General features: G+C 42.7%; 1 protein-coding gene across 1 annotated transcript in view; it reads right to left on the bottom strand.

Annotated features, from left to right (window-relative positions):
* The window catches only part of LOC121865439 (oxidation resistance protein 1-like), a 141,018-nt gene that overhangs the window by 95,309 nt on the left and 21,860 nt on the right, over window positions 1–23,849 (bottom strand). Inside the window, exon 2 of the mRNA XM_042364865.1 lies at window positions 18,833–18,924. Within this exon, the coding sequence (XP_042220799.1) occupies window positions 18,833–18,924 (92 nt within the window). The remainder of the gene's footprint in view (window positions 1–18,832; window positions 18,925–23,849) is intronic.

Below are 23,849 nucleotides of genomic sequence, written 5' to 3'. Positions count from 1 at the left end.
CTATATCCTCGGCTAACTTTTAATATATACCCTCAAATATTATACAGTACCCTCCATGACATTCATATCAACGTCATATGAATACACTGAACGTTCCACGCAAGTCATCGAGGTTAGGTTGGGTTCCGTCAACGGTCGCATGCCGGCTGTTGCATACTGATGATGTGATCCAAGCTACAGAGTCGATAACGGAGCTATTTAGCATGCTGGTGACGCTAGGATATAAACAACCATCATGATTACTACAAACCAGCTATTAGTATGCTTAATTCATATACCCCACGTTCAAAACAACGGCAGCGAGGTCATATTCTGTCTCCTCCCTACTACTAGTCTGGCTTGATGTGTTTCCCAGATTTACTTGCAACACTATTCCTGCTTACTACTTAGTTTTATTTGCTACTAATCGGGGTATTATTTTACTTTCGGACAACGCTAAAAATCTTAGGAATTTTGTCTTTGCAACTAATATTTAAGACAATTCTAAGACGCCGTTCTTCTATGACGTTTCCCTCAAACTACTTTTATGACGGGAGGTCCAGGGGGTAGAAGCACCCGGTTAGGTAAGGTAATTTAAAAGGGAAACGTCATAGAAGAAGTGTCTTATAATTGTCTAAACTATTTATTGCAAAGATAAAATTCCTAAAAATTTTAGGTCGTCCGAAACTAAAATTTTATACCTATCGCGTCCCGCATGCTCCTACTTAGACAGGGTCGGCCAAAAGCCAAAATATGAAGTTACATAATTTTAACCCCATCGACGATACTTCCATGACCACGTAAAATATTTATTACCGTTAATTTAGGTAAACTGGCCCAGTGAAAGACTTCAACAACTCTATCAGGTTCCCGCCACTTGTTAAACGCAAAAACTTGGTCTCATTCTCTCCATGATATAATTCTGACTAACATATTTGTGACGAAGTAATCCTCAATGTCAACAATTTAAATAAGCGTGTATAAGATTCGTTTAATCGTTTAATCTATATTAAACGAATTTAAATGAAAACCAAATTAAGCATAAAACACAGCTGTAAATATTGATCGTTGCGCCATGGTTGATACTAGCACGGTCGCACCTGGTCGGTCACCTTGCCCAGCGGAGATGTACCGGTATATTGGATTTATTTTTAAACTTACTTATTATCAGCCCTTGAAGTAATTCTGTTTAATGTCCATCAACTAAAGGGTCAGGATCAATATCGCAAATTTCTTTTATGGTCGTGGCTGCTGAAGGTTGTGAGTGCAGAACCATTCAATCATCAGTAAAAGGTTGGGTTATTTGTGAACTATTTTCCTTCCCTTTATGGCCCAGATTCTTTCATTTTGTTTACTCATGCACTTGTATTTTATGTATGATACTGTCAAACACAAAGCCCGTGGGGTATATTTTATAGCACAGTCACAAAAAGGCTTCGACATCAAGGGAGGATCCAGGCAGTCAGTTGCCGGTTTCTACTGGCCAGTGGTCCAGAATTCTTTTCTAAAGGCGTGTAGTGCACCTGAATACAATTTTACACACTTGCATCACCACAACACACGTGCACCGCTCAACATAAATTTTCATATCACATTGACATGACTGATTCGTGGTAAACCCTCAGTGGGGAAACGAGCAGTGCCATAGCCACCTGTCAATTACTTAGGCCTAGACTGGCCACTAAGTGTCCGAGAGATTCCGCCTTTTCAATACACTGTCTAACCTCAGGACAGTAACACTATATTCATTTAGTTCAGTGTCATCGTTTCACTTCGTACATGAATACTACCACCACTTTCAGCCTGGTCCTCGCCTCATCTACTGGTCCGATAGTCTCTCATACTAGGAAACAGTTGAACTCAACTCCCGTACTGGCAACTCTACCAGTAAAATACCAGCGAAACTTATTTCTGATAGTTTTATCCACAATAAAATTTAATTTCTGTTTTTTTACATTTAAATCACTTGATACTTAATTTATACAGCTGATAAGTGAACAGGATGATGTCGAATTATACTACGAAAACTAATAATGACAATCACAGGAAGTGGAATAAAGTCTAACTGGTACTTTCCTTCCTCAGCCACGATGGCCACCCTCTCCGACACACACACACACACACGTGATCCTAATGTCACAAGCACAACCCACTTAATTATAAACAGACAGTACATATAGTTATTTATATATATATCAAATATTATCATAAAGGAAACAAACACACAAAACACAGAACGATACTAAAAACATTGGCACACTTATCAGTAATGAGTTAATATTTAACTTAGCATTTGTTTTTTTCCAGTTGACATACCAAGTAAAATAACCTTTCAAATCTGTTCCCCCGCAGCATTAAAATATAGATAAACATTAACAATATGCAATACAACAATAAAAACTCCGAGACCATGCACCATGCACAGTTGGCAGCCCTGCAGTTTCTTTCCACGCACGCGTCATTATCGCTAACAACCTTACGCTCGACAAGTTGTTTACGAAGTACCTTGACGCTTCTGTGTGCAGGTGGAAGTGATGGGAGGCGCATAAACATTGGCAATATTGAGGTAAAGTCCTTTGTGGAAGTTACACATGCAAACATCGGTATGTACTCCTTTCCTACACATGACAACTCTACCCAAATCCAGGTAAAAAAGTCACAGGTAAAAAAGTCACAGGTAAAAAAGTCACAGGTAAAAAAGTCACAGGAAAAAAAGTCACAGGAAAAAAAGTCACAGGAAAAAAGAAAAGTTCACTATCGAATTCTCACATTTTTTAAGGTTAATATGTAAATCAGTTTCAGTAACCTAACCTAACCTAACCTAACCTTTATTACCGGCCACCATAAATTAATTGTGACTTTTTTCCTGTGACTTTTTTCCTAGCCAAAATTGTGACTTTTTTTCTGTGACTTTTTTTTCCTGTGACTTTATTACCGGCCACCCTCTACCCTTTCCACCGGGATGCGTTCTTTACAATTCCGGCAACAGATCTATGGAAACAAAATACCAAGAATGGACACGACGAACAATACTGATAAGTGCAGAAAATGATGACTGCACATAGTTTGGGTGTGAAACTTCCCCAAACAGAAACCGTTATATATCAGGATATTCTAGGCGCGTCCCACTCCCTCCCCAGTTTAGTTTAACAAATTTATTGGCAGAGCTTGTAGTACAGTTTGCCTATTCTGAGTAATTCAGTCAGGTCTTGAGACTGAGGGTGGCATCACTTCTCACTGCCACGCAGACCAGAGGTTCATACACAAAGAAATACATCATATTCATTAACAACTATAAATGTATAGAGGTCAGATTCATATGGGTAATGTCACTGTTCACTGCCATGCAGGACAGAGGTTCGTACACAAAGAGATGGATCATATTCATTGACAGTACATATACATATATGTAAACACACACATACATATACATATATACATACACATATACAAGTACATGCACATACATATACACACACGCACACATACATACATATATGTCGGTCAGATTCATGTGGGTAATGTCACTTTTCACTGCCATACAGGACAAGAGGTTCGTACACAAGGAATGCATCATATTCATTGACACTATATATAGGTCAGATTCATGTGGGTAATGCCACTGTTCACTGCCACGCAGGACAGAGGTTCGTACACAAAGAAGGAAATACATCATATTCATTAGCAGTATATATAGGTCAGTGGATCACGTACATTGGAGTCATTCTGATTGAAGACTAATCAGTGTGGGCTAGCAAATTTGGGATAGGCAGCAAGAATGTCCTCAAGCACACCTGATTCAATTTCAACAAGGAAATACAGTACTGTATATGTATACCTCAAGTGTGTTGTAATCTAGGCACTTAGGAGTATTACTGTAATTGCTGAGGAAGGCAATTAACTACCTCCTGGCGTACATACTGTATAGTGTCGAACAACTCTGGTGATATTAAGTTTACAAAGATTCTTATGATGAATATCCTCGTACCTGAAGATGAAATATTGCACCGAACAGCTACTTTAAACAGAAACTAAAACACTCTTCACATTTTACAATAACATTAAAATTTTACCATATAATCTGCCATAATCAGATACGTTAACTAAGCACCAGTTAAGGAGCACAATAAAGGTATTGTATTATACCTTTATGACTCCAAACCCAGCTGTGTATATATGCCGCGACCTTGAACACTTGGGGGCGGGAGTGAGGGCCCATAACACCCCCCGCCATCTCCCCACTCTCCCCCGCCGTACTCGCCTCTTACTCTACGCAGACGCCCGCCCACCCTTATTTAACTCTCGTGTTTCACAAGTATATTGATTTCATTTAAAGTGTACTGTACTACGCACCGAGACAGTCACTTTAACTTAGCAAATGGACAATACTATTCAATTCATATACAGTGAAGACAATTCCCTTTTAATCTCGTCCCTACGTCACACGACAAAATAACAACAAAACTATAGAAAATGGATATTGCATCTTTGGGTAACTATGACTGGTGTTGATACCCAAGGTGAGCTCCCCTAATACAAATCATTTTAGCACCATAGCTTATATTTATTAAAGGGAAATACCGTAACAGAAAATTCAGTTGGAATCACCTGATCTTATAACCCTTTAATGGGCATGAACATCAAAATCAAAAGGCTTTACCAAGAGGTTCAAGGGCAAACACGTATACTCAGCCGGAGTCAACCATGCAACCAAGCCATCAATTACATTCTCCCCCTCCCCCTCCCACACACACCCTCCTGTTGGGGCCCAATTTACTTAATTTATGTACACGTAAATGGTAACGATGACTTAGCACGCATACACTATATTTGAAGACTCCTCTGAAGAAGGGTTTAAACAAACACACACACACACACACACACATACACACCACCTCCACTAGCCCTATCAACTCCACCATCCTCATCCATCTCTTCACCCACCACAACCACTACCTCCACCAAACTCACCCACCCCTTCTATCACCACCCCTGCCACCTCATTCCCTCTCTTGTCACTGAGTACACAGCCTTGCGTCACTGCGTCAATATTATTAAGTTCTGAGCATCTTCCCTTAAACACTTACACTTCTACTTTCAATTTTACTTTTGTAAAATTTGTTTTCGGATCACTTGAAGATCAACCACCCTCATGCTAAGCTAAGCTAAGCTAAGCTAAGCTAACCTAACCTAACCTAACCTAACCTTAAGCCTTATCTAAGTGTGCTGAAAAAGCCATTAAAAAAAAAACTTATCTTTCCCCACAAAAAAAACAGACAAATCAACAAACTGTAAAAAAAAGGAATTAAATTTTCATAAACTAAAAATTAAAACTTTAATAATAAAAAAAAAATTATATAATTATCTGAAGCAGCCGTCACTATTCTTAAAACACATAACCTTTGTACCACCACACAGCGCTCATTATCACTGCCATTTCCACATCCGCCAATGTAGCTTTCACCCACACTCAGTCCCTCCCAAGGTCGCCACCAATACGCACTTAAAGTGGTTTTACCCTCGCTCTTACACGGCTGTGCTTGTACCGTCCTTAAAGTGTCGTTTTCTAGTGCTTTTATATATTCATTTTCTATCATAATTCGTTTTATATTACTACACACTAAATTATTTTCTACTGTTCTACTTCTCCTGATTTCAAATTCTCTTATACTCCTGGAAATTATTTTTACTTATTTTTTATCACCGACGCCATATTTTCCGCCGTTCATTAATCTAATTTATTACACTTACTCTGTTTTCCATGTTTCCTTCACTTCTATTTTTCATCATTCCCCAAATTTATTCACTATTAAATTCCCACCATCTAATTAATTTAAACCCATTTTTAATAGAACACTTCGGTTTTTATTTATAACTTAAACCATTTATAAATTTTTCCTTTGTTTTAGAAAAGTTCCACGAGTTTTAAAACGGGTTAAATCCTTTCTGGACAGTGACCCGAAATAAGACAATAATTAATTAATAAGATAAGATGTCAAACTACATCAAGCTGAGAGCGAGTGAAATCAGGAACAGAAAAGTTTTACGAGTGAAATCAGGAACAGAAAAGTTTTACGGGTGAAATCAGGAACAGAAAAATTTTACGAGTGAAATCAGGAACAGAAAAGTTACGAGAGAAATCAGGTTTTTGTCTGACTAAATTACCTTGAGATAGAATTACCATGAGGGTGACGTAGGCTGCGTTAGAGAAGGTCACAAACAAAGAGTTGGAACCCACACATACGATGCTTAACAGATCTAATTTATTTTTGATGTTAATGGCAAAAAAAAGTATTACCTCGAATATTAATTTAAAACATATTGCTTCAAATATTACTCTAAAATATTGCCTGAGATATTACTCTCAAAAATATATTTCCTCAAATATTTCTCAGCTCCAAAGGGAAAAAAGTTTCAGTTTCTTCCCACAAACAACTTAAATCTGTCCAGTTTATTCTGTTTAATTCTGTCTAGTTTACTCGGTTTACTTTCCAGAATGTCTAGTTTACACAGTTAATTATCTCTAATTTATTCTCAAACAGTTATACTCTATCCAGTTTACCATGACAGTCTCAGTCAGTCTAATACGCACGTCCAGTTAAAGTTTGTGCTTCACCTAACACAGGGAAATCCTCCTGTGATGGAAACTACTGTAGGTGCAGCACGCAGCCCTAAAGTGGTACGGGAGGGGAGGGGAGGGGAGGGGGAGAGGGTAAAAGCGGGGAGGGCAGGGTAGAGGAGAGAGCAGAGGATGGGAGGGAGGGGAGAGGCATCAATAATACTGCAGAAAGCAAAGAGTTAGGGAGGGGAGGAGAGGAGGAAAGGTTAGGAAGGCGGGAGAGAGAGAGAGAGAGAGAGAGAGAGAGAGAGAGAGAGAGAGAGAGAGAGAGAGAGAGAGAGAGAGAGAGAGACGATTACATCAATAATGCTGCAGGAAACAAAGTGTCAAGGAAGGAGGAAGGAAGGGAGCGAGGGAAGGATGGAGAGAGAGCGAGAGAGAGAGAGAGAGAGAGAGTTGGATAGTGTCGATAAAACGTAAAAACAACATATGGCTGCAAGAGAAGACGGGAGGGAGGGAGGAAAAGGGAAAGGACTGGAGGGGTGGAGGGAAAGAGGGAGGGGACGAAGGAGGGAGGGATGGAACGAGGGAGGGAGGGATGGAAAGAGGGAGGGAGGGAGAGAAGGGAAGCTGGCGCCACATGGGGTCGACAGGCACGTGGGACAGATCAATACCCCCAAGTGACGTCATGACCAACATGTAAACAAAAGGCCCGGAGACTCACCTGTTTACACCTCACCTCCCTCATACATCTCGTTTGTTTGCGCGTTATCGCCATCATACACTGCCTTTGTTTGTTTGTTTGCACCTCAGTTCCCTCATACAATCATCTGTCAGTCATATACTCACTGTTTATACAATATCTACCTCATAGTTTGTTTGTTCACACCTCCCTCATACAGTGTTTGTTTACACCCTCACCTCCTTTGTTTATTTTGTTTACACTTCATTTCCCTCATACTCTTATCTGTGTACACATCATCTTCCTCGTTTGTTTACACTTTACCTCTTCGTACACACACAGTTTGCTTGTTTGTGTTGGTTTGTTTGTTATTGCCCCCCCCCTCTCTGTTCATTTGGATCACCTAAAGCTTAGACACCCCAGCTTATTTCACCTGAAGCTTAGACACCCCAGCTTATTTCAACTGATGATTAAACACCCTAACGCTAATCTGATCTTACGCTTCCTTGGGGGGGGGGGTTAGGTTAGGGTTAGGTTAGCGTTAGGTTAGGTTAGAATTAGGTAAAGGTTAGGATTAGGTTAGGTTCAGTTAGCGTTAGGTTAGGTTAGCGTTAGGTTGGATTTAGGTTAGGTTAGGTTAGAATTAGGTTAGCGTTAGGTGTTGAATCATCAGGTTAAATAAGCTGGGGTGCCTAATCTTCACATGATCCCTATTTCCTATTCAAAGTTAAGGAACACCCTGACCTATCGCCTTCAAACTGCCACATTAAGACACTTTATATTTTTCTTCTCTCTTTCGCTCTCTTTAGTTCAGATAGGTCAAAGGTCAAGGTCACCGAGTCATTCATAAAAGTTTCGTCCGTGTGAATCAATTTTACAGTGCGTCAGTTAGCCCTATACCCGCCTTCCATGATTGGTGTCCACATTCAACTATGGTATTGACCAGAGGAGATTGTATTGACCAGAGGACCAGAGGAGACAGTACTGACCAGAGGAGATTGTTTTGACCAGAGGAGATTGTTTTGACCAGAGGAGACAGTACTGACCGGAGGAGATTGTTTTGATCAGAGGAGACAGTACTGACCGGAGGAGATTGTTTTGACCAGAGGAGACAGTACTGACCAGAGGAGATTGTTTTGACCAGAGGAGACAGTACTGACCGGAGGAGATTGTTTTGACCAGAGGAGACAGTACTGACCAGAGGAGATTGTTTTGATCAGAGGAGACAGTACTGACCAGAGGAGATTGTTTTGACCAGAGGAGACAGTACTGACCGGACAACAGACAGTATTGATCAGAGCAGATAGTACTGACCAGACAACAGACAGTACTGACCAGACAGCAGAAAGTACTGACCAGACAACATAAAGTACTGACCAGACAACAGACAGTACTGACCAGACAACAGAAAGTACTGACCAGACAACATAAAGTACTGACCAGACAACAGACAGTACTGACCAGACAACAGAAAGTACTGCCCAGACAACAGAAAGTACTGACCAGACAACAGACAGTACTGACCAGACAACAGAAAGTACTGACCAGACAACAGACAGTACTGACCAGACAACAGAAAGTACTGACCAGACAACAGACAGTACTGACCAGACAACAGACAGTACTAACCAAACAGAAAGATACAGACAGAAAGTACTGATCTGGCAGACAATATTGACCGAACAAGACATTACTGACAACGCGACAGACAGTATTGACTAGACATGAAGACAGACACCTGGCCGCCACACCGCCATTTATAATGAGCTTTCACCTGTGTGTGCGTGCGTGTATGTATGCATGTATGTATACGAATTCATCTATTATTATTATTATTATTATTACCATCATCTATCATTAGCATTACTTTATTTTTATTATTATTATCATTATCAATCAATATTACATTACAGTATCACCATTAACATCAATATAACTTACCTTCATTATCATAGCTAATAACTCCATATCATTACAACTACTAATTACCTTATCATCATTATTTTCTTCATTATTACCACAGCTAATCTTATCACACAGTGGGCGACAGATTAACCCCCCCAAAACTAGACCTAGTCCTTTCTGGAAGCTGCAGGGTGGCGGCGCCTCTGTCTAGACACGTGGGTGGGTGGGTGGGTGGGTGAGTGGGTGTTTGGGTGGGACCTCTGCCCTCAGTCCAAGTCCATCTGCAGTCATTTTTTTTTGTCAATTCCACCCAATCAAACCCTGCCCCCCCCCCCCTCAGGTAAGGTTGGGTTAGGTTGGGGTTATGTTAAGTTAGATTAGTTTGGTTGGGTTAGGTTAGATTGGTTAGGTTAGGTGTATTCGTTTTCAAGGTACATAAGTAAGTACTGTACAAAGACAAGCTAACTAAGACGCAGGGGTAATCGCGATATATCTCAGCTTTGGATGCGGCTCATAAAGGTTTTCCAATATGGTTCATTATAACGGGACTCTTATTGTGGTTCTCTAATATGGTTCTTTATAACGGGACTCTTATTGTGGTTCCCTAATATGGTTCTTTATAACGGGACTCTTATTTTGGTTCCCTAATACGGTTCTTTATAACGGGACTCTTATTGTGGTTCTCTAATATGGTTCTTTATAACGGGACTCTTATTGTGGGTTCCTAATATGGTTCTTTATAACGGGACTCTTATTTTGGTTCCCTAATACGGTTCTTTATAACGGGACTCTTATTGTGGTTCTCTAATATGGTTCTTTATAACGGGACTCTTATTGTGGTTCCCTAATACGGTTCTTTATAACGGGACTCTTATTGTGGTTCTCTAATATGGTTCTTTATAACGGGACTCTTATTGTGGTTCCCTAATACGGTTCTTTATAACGGGACTCTTATTGTGGTTCTTTAATATGGTTCTTTATAAATGGGCTCTTATTGTGGTTCTCTAATAAAGTTCTTTATAAATGGGCTCTTATTGTGGTTCTCTAATATGATTCTTTATAACGGGAATTTTTACTGTGGTTCTTTAATATGGTTCTCTATAAAGGGACTCTTATTGTGGTTCTCTAATATGGTTCTTTATAACGGGAATTTTTACTGTGGTTCTCTAATATGGTTCTCTATAAAGGGACTCTTATTGTGGTTCTCTAATATGGTTCTTTATAAAGGGACTCTTATTTTGGTTCTCTCAGATGCGTTTTTAAGTGTGGAAAACCAATACAGACAGACTAACAACCAAGTGGACGGCTGGATAGAGAAGACGGATGGACAGACAGACAGACACACGGACGGACTTGAAATTCGAAAAGACAGACAGACACAGATACAGACCTGGTCTCTTGAGGACAAAATGTTAACATCTTCCTTACCTGAGACACTGATCTCTGTCCAGGACGCCCCGCCAGGTGGAGGAAGGGGAGGGAAGGAGAGAGGACAGAGAGGGAAGGAGAGAGAAAAAGAGAAGAAAGAGGGATGGATGGAAGGAAAGGGAGTGGAGGTGATGAATAAGGGGTTTGAGAAAGATGGAGGCAGAGGAGAGGAGGAGGAGAGGAAGGAGGGTACATTAAGAGCGTCCTTGTGCGTATAATCACACACAGCCACTCGCAAATTTAGTCACAATCTTAAGACCAGAATCCCTGAACACCGCTGTGTCAACACAGCTGTAAATACTATCCTACTGTTTATATTTACAGCTGCCTCACGAGCTAACAGTAAAGGAATCAACACATTTGCACAGCGAGTATATTTCCCTGGTCACAATAAGAGAACCATCTACACCAACTAAACACCAGACAAAGAAACCCTCCGGGCAATTGCAACCTTTTAAATGGAGTTCAGGAAACAAAAGACTATCTGGAGGTAAGAGTTCCAACCCCCCCCAGGCCATCAGGATCCTCTCCTGGATTAATTTTATCTTTGTTGAGAATATAAAAAGCTGAAACTTCGTGTTGTCAACATTACGTAAGCATCAATAATCGTGGCAGGTTATTTACAGTTAATGTTAAACTTAACAAACAAATTCAATTATTAGCTCAAAGTAGCCTAAATAATGGCAGAAATTCAGTTCAGCAATTAAACAATATGCTGTACAAAGAACATGAAACATAATTGCGGCATTTTGGAACCAACTTGCAGCTCCGTTATGCCTAAATTTCACTGTGTTGATATTGTGGTCGCTTAAACAACACTGCCGGACATGGAGTCGAAACAAAGTGTGTTAGTGAATGTTCCTGGAAACTACTACATTTTTGCCCAAGACCTGGACGTTCAGGACTGATGGTCCACTTAATTTTACTAAAAATTCTAGCAGGAAATGTTTAAACAATGTTTTGCGACAAGGAACTTACACCAAGTGAGGCTAAAAACACAAACCGTAATCAAGACCTATTAGTTACATCACAAGAGAAAACTATCACAAGTTTGTAAAGCTCAATTCTCCACAGCTGTCTTACGCTTGGTGACCGACTCAAAGAACAACACTACAGGTTTCTTTAAATTCATCGACGATTTATAAATTTGTATGTAGCAATTGTGATTATTTATTAGGAAGGCTTCCATATGATGAACAAACGGAACACTGACACAAACCCATGAACTCCCGCCATGAGGAACACTCAGAGAAACAAGGCCATGTTGCCTAGAGTTGTCATATCTAACACAAGTTGCAGTAATTTATGGTACACACCTGTTTATGGAGGGTGGGGGGGAGGGGGGTGTTACGTAATAGGAAGGTGAATGATGAGTTACCTAACCTTACCTTACCTAACCATAATACCCTTCGTCAGTATCGTCGTTCTTTTGATTTCCCGCGTCCGGAGTGAGGTAGGTGACCCCACTATGTAAACAAAGGCTGGGAATTACCTCTATTACGTCTCAAGGTTTTAAAATTTCTCATTCGTTTACTTTAATGTTATTTTGGCGGTTGATACACACTCAATAAATGTATCCATTAGCCACATTTACTACACCAATGATGCAAAAAAAAAAAATAATAATAAACATTAAAATATAATCACGAAATATTTTTACTTTTTTTTTCGACCTGTAATAACAACAACTGTGTTTCATTGTAAGTGATATACAGTATTTTACCCTAAACACTCACCATTACGATCATTAGTGAGCATCTTAAGAGGGTAAATAGTAGTGTGATAGGTCCTGGAGTACTGTGGTAGATCCTGAGGTACTATGGGAGGTCCTGGGGTACTGTGGTAGACCCTGAGGTACTATGGTAGGTCCTGCGGCACTGTGGTAGACCCTGAGGTACTATGGTAGGTCCTGGGGCACTGTGGTAGACCCTGAGGTACTACAGTATGGTAGGTCCTGGGGCACTGTGGTAGATCCTGAGGTACTATGGGAGGTCCTGGGGTACTGTGGTAGACCCTGAGGTACTATGGTAGGTCCTGGGCACTGTGGTAGACCCTGAGGTACTATGGTAGGTCCTGGGGCACTGTGGTAGACCCTGAGGTACTAGGTCCTGGGCACTGTGGTAGACCCTGAGGTACTATGGTAGGTCCTGGGGCACTGTGGTAGACCCTGAGGTACTATGGTAGGTCCTGGGCTAGACCCTGAGGTACTATGGGAGGTCCTGGGGCACTGTGGTAGATCCTGAGGTACTATGGTAGGTCCTGGGGCACTGTGGTAGACCCTGAGGTACTATGGTAGGTCCTGGGGCACTGTGGTAGACCCTGAGGTACTAGGTAGGTCCTAGGTATGGTCCTGGGGCACTGTGGTAGACCCTGAGGTACTATGGTAGGTCCTGGGGTACTGTGGTAGACCCTGAGGTACTATGGGAGGTCCTGGGGTACTGTGGTAGATCCTGAGGTACTATGGTAGGTCCTGGGGCACTGTGGTAGACCCTGAGGTACTATGGTAGGTCCTGGGGTACTGTGGTAGACCCTGGGGTACTGTAGTAGGCCCTGGGGTACTGTAGTAGGTCCTGGGGCACTGTGGTAGACCCTGAGGTACTATGGTAGGTCCTGGGGCACTGTGGTAGACCCTGAGGTACTATGATAGGCCCTGGGGTACTGTAGTAGGCCCTGGTGTACTGTAGTAGGCCCTGAGGTATTGTGGTAGGTCCTGGTCAGCTTAACAAAAGTGTTTCGTCACCTCCTTAATCCTGGCCTCTGTTGTTGTTGTAGATGTATTAATGTATACCTGATGCTGTAGTTAAAGTATATGATGTATTTAGGCACTACAACAGCCAGAGGTCTTCAAGCCAAACTCACAAAGTCAAGACACGATTTAAAAACATAAATGACGTTCCCTACTAATTATTCACTCCTGTTGAGAATACTAAATCAACTCGGAAATTGGTTAATGAGAGTTTGAACGTAAATTATCAGGTATTTTTATTTATACATTTTTGGGGGCAAGACATCACTTTTTTGTCTATAAATAAATGCACGCACACACACACTACCTGAACTGAGTGTACGTCATATCCTATGTACACAAACACTACTAAAGGTCAGTGATCAGTGTACAGCATATTACATCACACCCCGTACACAAACAGCACTCAGGATCAATGTACACAAACTACGTCATAATCTGTGGTACTTCACGAAGGAAACGGCAAGTGTATTTCATTACACCAAAACGTCTGCCACACACCATTCATTCACTACTTTCTTAGTGAGGCCATCACAGACGTGGGAAAATAGCCTCTAGCGTCATGGTCAGTAAAGCCGGTAATAACGTGTTTTTCTTAAGATACAATATCACCCGCACTAGACAAAGCATTATATCCTCAACAGCCCCAATCAATAAGACCCACAAAGGCGTATTTATTTTTATTTTTAAACTACAAAACACACCAGAGAATTATAGCCTCTAACGTCTCGTATAATAAGGGATATAATTGTATTTATTCCACGGATAACGTCATTATTCCCTGGTACTGGATTATAGCCTTTATTATCCAGTATAAAGAGAGCGAGAATGGCACGCAGGGACGAGGCAAAGTGCTTTGGTAGGGAACGTTACGGCAGCCAATCAGCAGCCAAGTTTACCCATTACGCACCAGATTCCCCTCCCCCCCCCACCCAGATGTTAACAGCTTCAAGGTCAATTGTATTAAAAGCTTCAAGGTCACGGGTACTGGTGACAGCTTCAGGGTCAAGAATATTAACAGCTTGAAGGTTAAGCGTAGTGTAATAGTACCAGCTTGATCGTCCACACTCTGTCCACATCCACACCCTGCCCACGTCCACACCCTGTCCGAGCCTACACCTTGCCCACATCCACACCCTGCCTACGTCCTCACCCTGTCCGAGCCCACCCCCTGCCTACGTCCACACCCTGCCCACGCCCTACCCACGTCCACACCCTGCCCACACAATGGCCGCACACTTTGTTATTGACATTTGAGTGAGAAGTATTCAAGCACATTGTGTATTTGGTTCTATACATGAGAACTGAACCAAATACACAATGTGCTTGAATACTTCTCTCGTAAATGTGAATAACAAAGTGTGAGGCCAGACATACTGCCTCACACGCCTGTACTCACGCAGTTGTGAATAAGTTACCCTTTATGTATAGAACTAAACAAATAATGTAATTGAAATACTGTGTAACATTCAGTGCCATAATATCCTGACAACGGGGGTTAATTATTATGACCCTTTGTAAACTCTACTCTGTAATCCTTTTGCGCTACCGCTCACAGGATGAGTGTTGGGTGCACAATAAAGTAGCCGCTGTAAGCTGCAAAATCAGAAAAATCAATCCACACACACACACACACACACACACACACACACACACACACACACTTTATACCGACGGCCAGAAGTTTAATTTCAAGCCAATAAGGTGATAATGAGTGACTGTAGATGATAATGAGTGACTGGGTGATAATGAGTGACTGTAGATGATAAGAAATGACGGTCTGTTTTCTCTCCTTCCCTCCTCCTCTTACCCTTCTCTCCCTTACCTCCCATACCCCTTTTCTCCTCCCTTTGCCAACCCCTTCCCCTCTTACCCTTTCTCCTCGCGTTCTACTTTCCCTTATCCCTTCTCCTCTCCTCCCCCCTCCCATCAACCTCTCACTTCTCCCCACCCTCTTCCCTCCCTCTCACACCCCCCCCCTCTCTCCCCACTTCCCTTGATGCAGTCTTACCGTAACAGGCTATGATAAGGTCCCCAGTGGCCGCCCACAACCTACACGAGTTATCTCTACCTCGCTCTAATTATCTCACTCTCTGATATCTCTCGCTCTATATATATATGAGAGAGAGAGAGAGAGAGAGAGAGAGAGAGAGAGAGAGAGAGAGAGAGAGAGAGAGAGCTCCATTTATTCCTGATAATAACAATAATAAAAAAAACATAACTAACTTCCCCAAATCGACCCAACAAAAGACATTTCCCAACGCTCATCTTCCCCAAGACGACCCCACACAGTTTCCCCAAATCTGTGGTGTGATCGACACTTAAGGAGAAAATGGGGAAATGCTTTGTCTAGGTCCACTTGCTTCACCCTGTCCTATCGTCACGCCATATCCCCACGCTCTATCACTGTCACCATGTCCCATCCTATTCCTACGACCTATCCTATCCCCACTCCTTAACCTCACACCCTATCCTATCCCCACGCCATATCCTATCCCTACGACCTATCCTATCTCCCCTCCCCATCCTATTCCCACGCTCCATCCCTCTCCCCACGCACTATCCTCTATTCAGGGTAGGCCTAGCCGGAGCCCAGATTAAGGAGGATATCATATTTCTGGCCTGGAATTCGCGTTGTGCTTTTTCTGTTATGAGAAATCTTTGAGAACTTTCTTTTTCTACCCCAGTGATCTCTCTCTCTCTCTCTCTCTCTCTCTCTCTCTCTCTCTCTCTCTCTCTCTCTCTCACACACACACACACACACACACACACACACACGTCGTCCAATTTCACTGAGTCCCCCTCCTCCTCCTTCCTTCCCATTTTACCTCTACCATTCCTTCACCTCTCCTCTCTATTCCTCTCCTTCCCTATTTCTCCGTTATTCTCCCTCACCCAGTGTTTCCTACCCTTTTCCTACCTTCCTCTTCTCTACCTTCCCTTTTCTCCCTTTACCCCCTCCTCCTCCTCCGTTATTTCACTCCTCTGCCCCTAAGATTGATCCTAAGCCCAGCAGTGAGCTACAACACACACCCAAAATACCCCAGCCCCTACACGTCTCCCTCAGCCCCTATACGTCTCCCCAGCAGCTACATGTCTCCCCCAGCGTCTACACGTCTCCCCCAGCACCTACGAATCTCCCCAGGCGCACCAAATCTCCCCCTCAGCGCTATGAATCTCCCCAGCACCTTCATGTCTCTCCCAGCCGCTATGAATCTCCCCCAGCTCCTACACGTCCCCCCCAGCACCTAGAAGTATCCCCAGCGGCTCAACGGCTCAAGGGAAACAATATTACCGAGCATTCCTGTTCACTAGCTCGCCTTGACTTCAACCAGACCTGTAGAATGCTGCAAGGTGTCCTCAGAGCCCGGGACACTGGTGGTACTAGTAACGACCTGATGACCTGGCACTATAATGACCTGGCACTACTTAATGACCTGATGACTTGGCGACATGGCACTAGTAATGACCTGATGACCTGGTACTAGTAATGACCTGATGACCTGGTACTAGTAATGACCTGGTGACCTGGTACTAGTTAATGACCTGTAACCTGACACTAATAAATGACCTGATGACCTGGTGACCTGGTACTAGTAATTACCTACATTAAGCGTCAACAAGCGTTTCCTTACCCTCTCAACCTTTCAACATCAACATGGCACAGTGTGTGTGTGTGTGTGTGTGTGTGTGTGTGTGTGTGTGTGTGTGTGTTGCAAGAGAAGATATAGGTGAAGGTAAAATGGTGGCGCTTGTAAAGGAAGGAAGGAAGGAAGAGGAACGATTCTCAAGGAGTCTACAAAGAAGGAAATGGAAGAACAGAAGTTAAGGAAGTAATACGAGGGAGAACAGGTGAGTGAGAGTGCAGGTGTGTGTGTGTGAGGGCAGGGAGGGAGGAGGGAGGGAGGAGGAGGAGGAGGAGGAGGGAGGAGGAGGAAGGCTGAGGAAGAGATGGATACACCAGGTAGGGACAAGTAACAAGGAGGAACATGACTCACACAACAAGTACAAGTAACAAAGACATGTAGTACAAAGAGGAACATGACCTCATACGTACAAGTAACAAGGAGGAACATGACTCACACGTAACATGTACAAGTAGCAAAGAGGAACATGACCTCACACGTAACAAGTACAAGTAACAAAGAGGAAAATTACCTCACACGTAACAAGTACAAGTAACAAAGAGGAACATGACCTCACGTAACAAGTACAAGTAACAAAGAGGAACATGACCTCATACGTACAAGTACAAGTAACAAGGAGGAACATGACCTCACACGTAACAAGTACAAGTAGCAAGGAGGAACATGACCTCACACGTAACAAGTACAAGTAACAAAGAGGAACATGACCTCACACGTAACAAGTACAAGTAGCAAGGAGGAAAATGACCTCACACGTAACAGGTACAAGTAACAAGGAGGAAAATTACCTCACACGTAACAAGTACAAGTAACAAGGAGGAACATGACCTCATACGTACAAGTAACAAAGAGGAACATGACCTCACACGTAACAAGCACAAGTAACAAGGAGGAAAATTACCTCACACGTAACAAGTACTAATAACAAGGAGGAAAATGACCTCAGACGTAACAAGTACAAGTAACAAGGAGGAACATGACCTCAGACGTAACAAGTACAAGTAACAAAGAGGAACATGACCTCACACGTAACAAGTACAAGTAACAAAGAGGAACATGACGTGTGGGTGAATCATGTAGGGACACTCAACAAAATTCGCCTAATATAAATAAACCAAGGCTACGAGGGAGTATGTTTAAGGCATTACTCTCTCTCTCTCTCTCTCTCTCTCTCTCTCTCTCTCTCTCTCTCTCTCGGCCAATGTTTTTGACAATAAACTCAACAAGAAGAAAAAAACAATATGAAAACGATTTTACGACCAATGTAAAAGTCTCCCACAATAAGCAGCTTACCACAGAGACTTTATATACCTTCAACAAAACAAAAGACGGGTATAAAATCCTCCACCTTAACCCTCAGTCAAGTTTGCCATCACAATATCTCCCGGTTTATCGGTTCGCTCTTCTGGTTTAAAGGTTCGACACTCCGGTTTAAAGGTCCTGCACTCTGGTTTAAAGGTCATGACACGTGTACACAAGTGATCTACCGTGTAAGTTATGAAAGGTGTACATAAGTGACTTACCGTGTTGGTCATGACACGTGTACACAAATGACCTACCGTGTAAGTTATGAAAGGTGTACATAAGTAGACTTACCGTGCAGGTCATGACACGTGTACACAAATGACCTACCGTGTAAGTTATGAAAGGTGTACATAAGTGACTTACCGTGTAGGTCATGACACGTGTACACAAATGACCTACCGTGTAAGTTATGAAAGGTGTACATAAGTAGACTTACCGTGTAGGTCATGACACGTGTACACAAATGACCTACCGTGTAAGTTATGAAAGGTGTACATAAGTAGACTTACCGTGTAGGTCATGACACGTGTACACAAATGACCTACCGTGTAAGTTATGAAAGGTGTACACAAGTGACTTACCGTGTAGGTCATGGTAGGTAGAATAGGTGGAGGCCTCCCGTCCATTTTTTTCTCACTGGGCGAGATATTCTCCTTACTCGCATCTACCGGTTCTGTGTGGGGCAGAGACAACAGGAATTAATTATATGAAGAAGATTAAAATGAAAAAAAAAATACCCTAAGACTTTTTCCACATTCTTTAATTTAGGATAAAAATTTAACGTAAGATAATGTTAGTTGAGGGGAAAAACTTTAACCTAAGAATATCAATTAAGGGAAATAAAGAATCACATGAATATTAGACACCCCAGCTTATTTCCCTTGGAGATTAACGACCCTAATGCTACGTGAGGGGTTAAGTTAGGTTGAGGTTAGGTTCGGTTCGGTTCGGTTCGGTTCGGTTCGGTTCGGTTCGGTTCGGTTCGGTTTGGTTTGGTTTGGTTCGGCTAGGTTAGGTTAGGTTAGCATCGGGGTGGTTAAATCTTCAAGCAAAATAAAACTGGAGGTGTCTAATTTTCAGGTGATCCGATATACAGTATATATATATATATATATATATATATATATATATATATATATATATATATATATATATATATATATATATATATATATACAGTATATATACAGTACCTTAAGACAGTCTAGGAATCACTTGTATCAGATCCAAGAAACGTGACTTACTTACCCTCAGTCATGGCTAGGTAAACACTGCTGACGTCACGAGGATTAGGGTGAGTTAAAAGCCTCTCTCATTTATCACCTGACTTGAGCCAGGTTCGGTCACGCACGCTCGCTTAAACTACATCCTTGATCACCGAAGGGTCAAGACATACCTGGCGCTCCTCTCGGAGCAGCCAGGTCAACTGTTAAGTTGGCCCATACCAACCCCCTCCCCTGAACCCTCCTCCCCACCGGAATATCAACAAGTTCTCGCCAGAAGTTACAATTTCATTTAGGAAAGGAACGGAACCAGTGTTAAACAGAGGTGAACAGTGGTGAACAGTGCTTAAGTCAGTGAGAACAACTCAACAGTAACAGTCGTACCCAAGTTAACCTTCACACAGTGAGGTCCCAGGTACCCAGTGATAACGGCCCGTGAGACCCAACAACAACCAGCGATGTGTTAATCCGTCTACGATAGGAAGGCCTAAGACCACACCTCACTCATATAACACCATCTGTGAGGGAATTACTACACCACATGTCCCTCATAACACCATATGTGAGGGAATTACTACACCACGTGAGGTCCCTCATAACACCATCTGTGAGGGAATTACTACACCACGTGAGGTCCCTCATAACACCATCTGTGAGGGAATTACTACACCACGTGAGGTCCCTCATAACACCATCTGTGAGGGAATTACACCACATGTCCCTCATAACACCATATGTGAGGGACAAGTCACACCATCTACACCACCCCTCATAACACCATCTGTGAGGGAATTACTACACCACGTGATGCCCCTCATAACACCATCTGTGAGGGGTTATTACACCACGTGAGGTCCCTCATAACACCATCTGTGAGGGAATTACTACACCACGTGAGGCCCCTCATAACACCATACTGCAGGTCCCTCATAACACCAGGGAATTACTACACCACGCCAGGTCCCTCATAACACCATCTGAGGGAACTACTACACCACGTGAGTTCCTCCTAACACCATCTGGGAGGGAGTTACTACACTATGAGTTTGCTGTTCAACACCTACATTAATCTGTATGTTCACTGTATGTTCCTTTACCTTTCTCTAATGAAGGCTTTTGTTAAACCACCAATGTATGTAATAAGTCATTTATGTCCAATGTATATTTTCAGCCTTCGGGCTGCATAATTTTTTCAATAAACCGTTAATTATTATTATTATTATTATTATTTTAACCGGTAAACTCAGCAGTCAACTAAATATTTAAAAGTTCAGTAAATAAAACTCATTAACTACAGGACTTTAAATCACTCATGAAGACCCTTTTAGTTAACAGTATTAGAATTTAACCCAACTAGTGATCTACAGGAGTTAATTTAATCCTAGCTACAACAGGTCAGGTTAGGTTATGTTAGGTTAGTGTTAGGTTAGTGTTAGGTTAGGTTAGGTTAGTGTTAGGTTATGTTAGGTTAGTGTTAGGTTAGGTTAGGGTAGGTTAGGTTTAAGGAACACATACCACAAATTAGAACCAGGATCAGTGTGCTTAAAAATAGCTGTACTGTGGTAAATTAAGTCTACTTCACCACACCAGCGCCTGAAACACCTCCCTTCCGTTGTGGGTTGGTCACTCGGGTCCTCCTCCTCCTCCCTTTTCTCTTCCTCGTTCGTTATTCTCTCTCTCTCTCTCTTCCACTGGTATAATAATCCTTCACCTGTGTCTTATTAATCCCACAGGTGGTAGTATTTGGTGGTGAGGGAGAGGGCAGCAGAGGTGGTAAGGGCAGAGGAGCAGGGTGTGGTAAGGGCAGCAGAGGTGGTAAGGGCAGCAGAGGTGGTAAGGGCAGCAGAGGTGGTAAGGGCAGCAGAGGTGGTAAGGGCAGCATAGGTGGTAAGGGCAGCAGAGGTGGTAAGGGCAGCAGAGGTGGTAAGGGGCAGCAGGAGGTGGTAGAGGGCAGCAGAGGTGGTAAGGGCAGCAGAGGTGGTAAGGGCAGCAGAGGTGGTAAGGGCAGCAGAGGTGGTAAGGGCAGCAGAGGTGGTAAGGGCAGCAGAGGTGGTAAGGGCAGCAGTGGTAGTGGGGGTGGGGGGGGCAGCAGTGGCGATGATGGAGGTAGAGGTTTTGAGTCTTACAACATTTAAGAAGAAACCACAGAAGTTCTTAATACAATTACAGAGGAGGTCTTACAGCTGGCCGGACCCCCCCCCTCCACCACCTCCCCTCAAGGACGCCACGGATACTCTAACACAGTCAATGTTGTCGGGTTTTTTTCCCTGATTATGAGAACAATTTTGTCTCAGTGATTTGGTCGTTCATTATTTACCTTAACTGGAACCACAGAGATTCTCAAAGGATCGTATGTTAAGTTTGTTTTATGTCGTAAGTGACGTGAGGATGCGTTTAACAGGCTCACTTAAGTTACGACACAATGATGGTGGCCTAAAAGACGTTAATGATGACGATGATAATGAAATAATAATAATATCAACAATAATCAAAATAATAACAATAAAAAAACAATAATTATAGTAAGGAAGATAATAAGGAGGAGACGGAAGAGGAGAGGAAGAGGAGACCAAAGAAGAAGGGGAAGAGTATAAGAAAATATGACCTACATTATCATAATCAGTCACACATTATTCGCTACATGTTGTCTGGGACGCGGCGACGTGAGTGAGTCAATGTAAAGGTGTTGTTAGTTGTCTTTATGTAAGGTCTTGTGAGAATGAACACCCATCACCCGCCGATATACACCCATCCTCTCCATCTAACCTTGTCTTAAGCTGTGTAGATTAGCATTACCCAGACTAGGATACACCAAGCTAAGAGGGTGTAGAGTGAGGCGACAAGGGTTTATGACCTCACATTACAAGTGTTACTGCTACCGACACCATATTATAGGGGGAGGGGGGGAGGTAGTTAAGTAAGGTGATTATAGATGTCACCTCCGCCTCCCTACATGCCCTACAGGTGTGAGGTTAAGTGACAGGAGTTATGACATCATTTTAGGGCAGACACAAGTGATGTTTAAATATCTTTCCCCAGAAAAAAAAATCCGGGCAAGTATATTTCCTCCCCCAAAACTGTCAGGGTAATAAAAAAAAAATATTTGGACAAGACAATTTCAAGTAATTTGTTAAACAAGTAGTGTAAATGTTCCATATAATCTATACTGCCTGCCCTGTCTACCTGCCAACTTAACAATCCATACATCCATCCCCCTCACCAATAACTATCACCATATATCTACCACGATTACTAACCACTATCTACCACAACCACTAACCACCATCATATCTACCATATCCACTAACCACCACACACTATCAACCACGACCACCACCAACACACTCACCCCCACATAACACACACCTGCCACACCATTAAGACTAGCATTAGCTGTCAGTAATTGCTACAGACTACACCAATTATAACGGGAGATGAGGATTACCAGGTGCGCTCTTATACCTAACTAAGGCTCCATGTTACAGTGAGACAAAACCTTATTATGAAATGGTCGCTAACTTGAGATAATTATTTACATCTGGTATACCTTGAATAGGCCTATATGAATCTTTATGTTATTAAGTGTACGTGAAACAAAATAACAATCTTGGTTAATTACAGGTAAAGGTAAGAGTGAAGTAAGGTTTATAAAGAGAGAGGTGAGGTAAGCTAGGGGGCGGGAGTACAGGAGACAGATGACTGCTACACAAGAGGAGGAGCAGTGAGGGAAGAGCTCATGCACGGAGTCTGTGTTTATTACCTTGGTCAACTGCCTCCAAGGAGACTCCCGCATTATCCTGCTGTACACTGCTGCTGCTGGCGGTCCCGTTATAATTATGGTTTCTGACAGTGATCTTGATGGTACTGTTAGCCACCAGACTTCTGCCGGTGTGGCCGTTAAATTCCTGAGTGCTGCTGTCGCTACTGAAGCAGTCGTTACCCACACCAGGCGTGGCGGTGGCGGCATTGCTGGCGCTACGGAAGTACTGGGAATCCCTCACCAGGCTGATGAGCATCCAGCTCCTGTAGTTGGACATGGCGCAAGCAGTGTTCCCGGGGCGTCCTCACCTCTGACCTCTGGCAAATGAAGCGTCAACCGTCACCAAGGACACGTGTAGCACTTTTCTACCAGTATAAAACATTATCTGTATTGTGTTAAAGTTGTCCTGCTCATGCTGTACGGTCTGTGTCACCAGCTACAGTGGCCTCCTTACAAGTGTTCGGTCACCAGCTGTGTCTCACCATCAATGAAGAGAAGTCACAGGTGGCCACTAACACGTGCTGAGCATCCCCGGAAGGAAAACTTAATTAACCAGTTTTACAAGTCTCCCGCAGTGTCTCCAAGTGGGCAGGCAGAAAGACAGACAGGCTGGCA

Source organism: Homarus americanus, unplaced genomic scaffold, assembly GCF_018991925.1.
Source record: "Homarus americanus isolate GMGI-L3 unplaced genomic scaffold, GMGI_Hamer_2.0 scaffold25483, whole genome shotgun sequence".
Taxonomy (NCBI): domain Eukaryota; kingdom Metazoa; phylum Arthropoda; class Malacostraca; order Decapoda; family Nephropidae; genus Homarus; species Homarus americanus.
The sequence above is the reverse complement of the archived record's forward strand: the minus strand, read 5'-3'. Positions and strand labels throughout refer to the sequence as shown.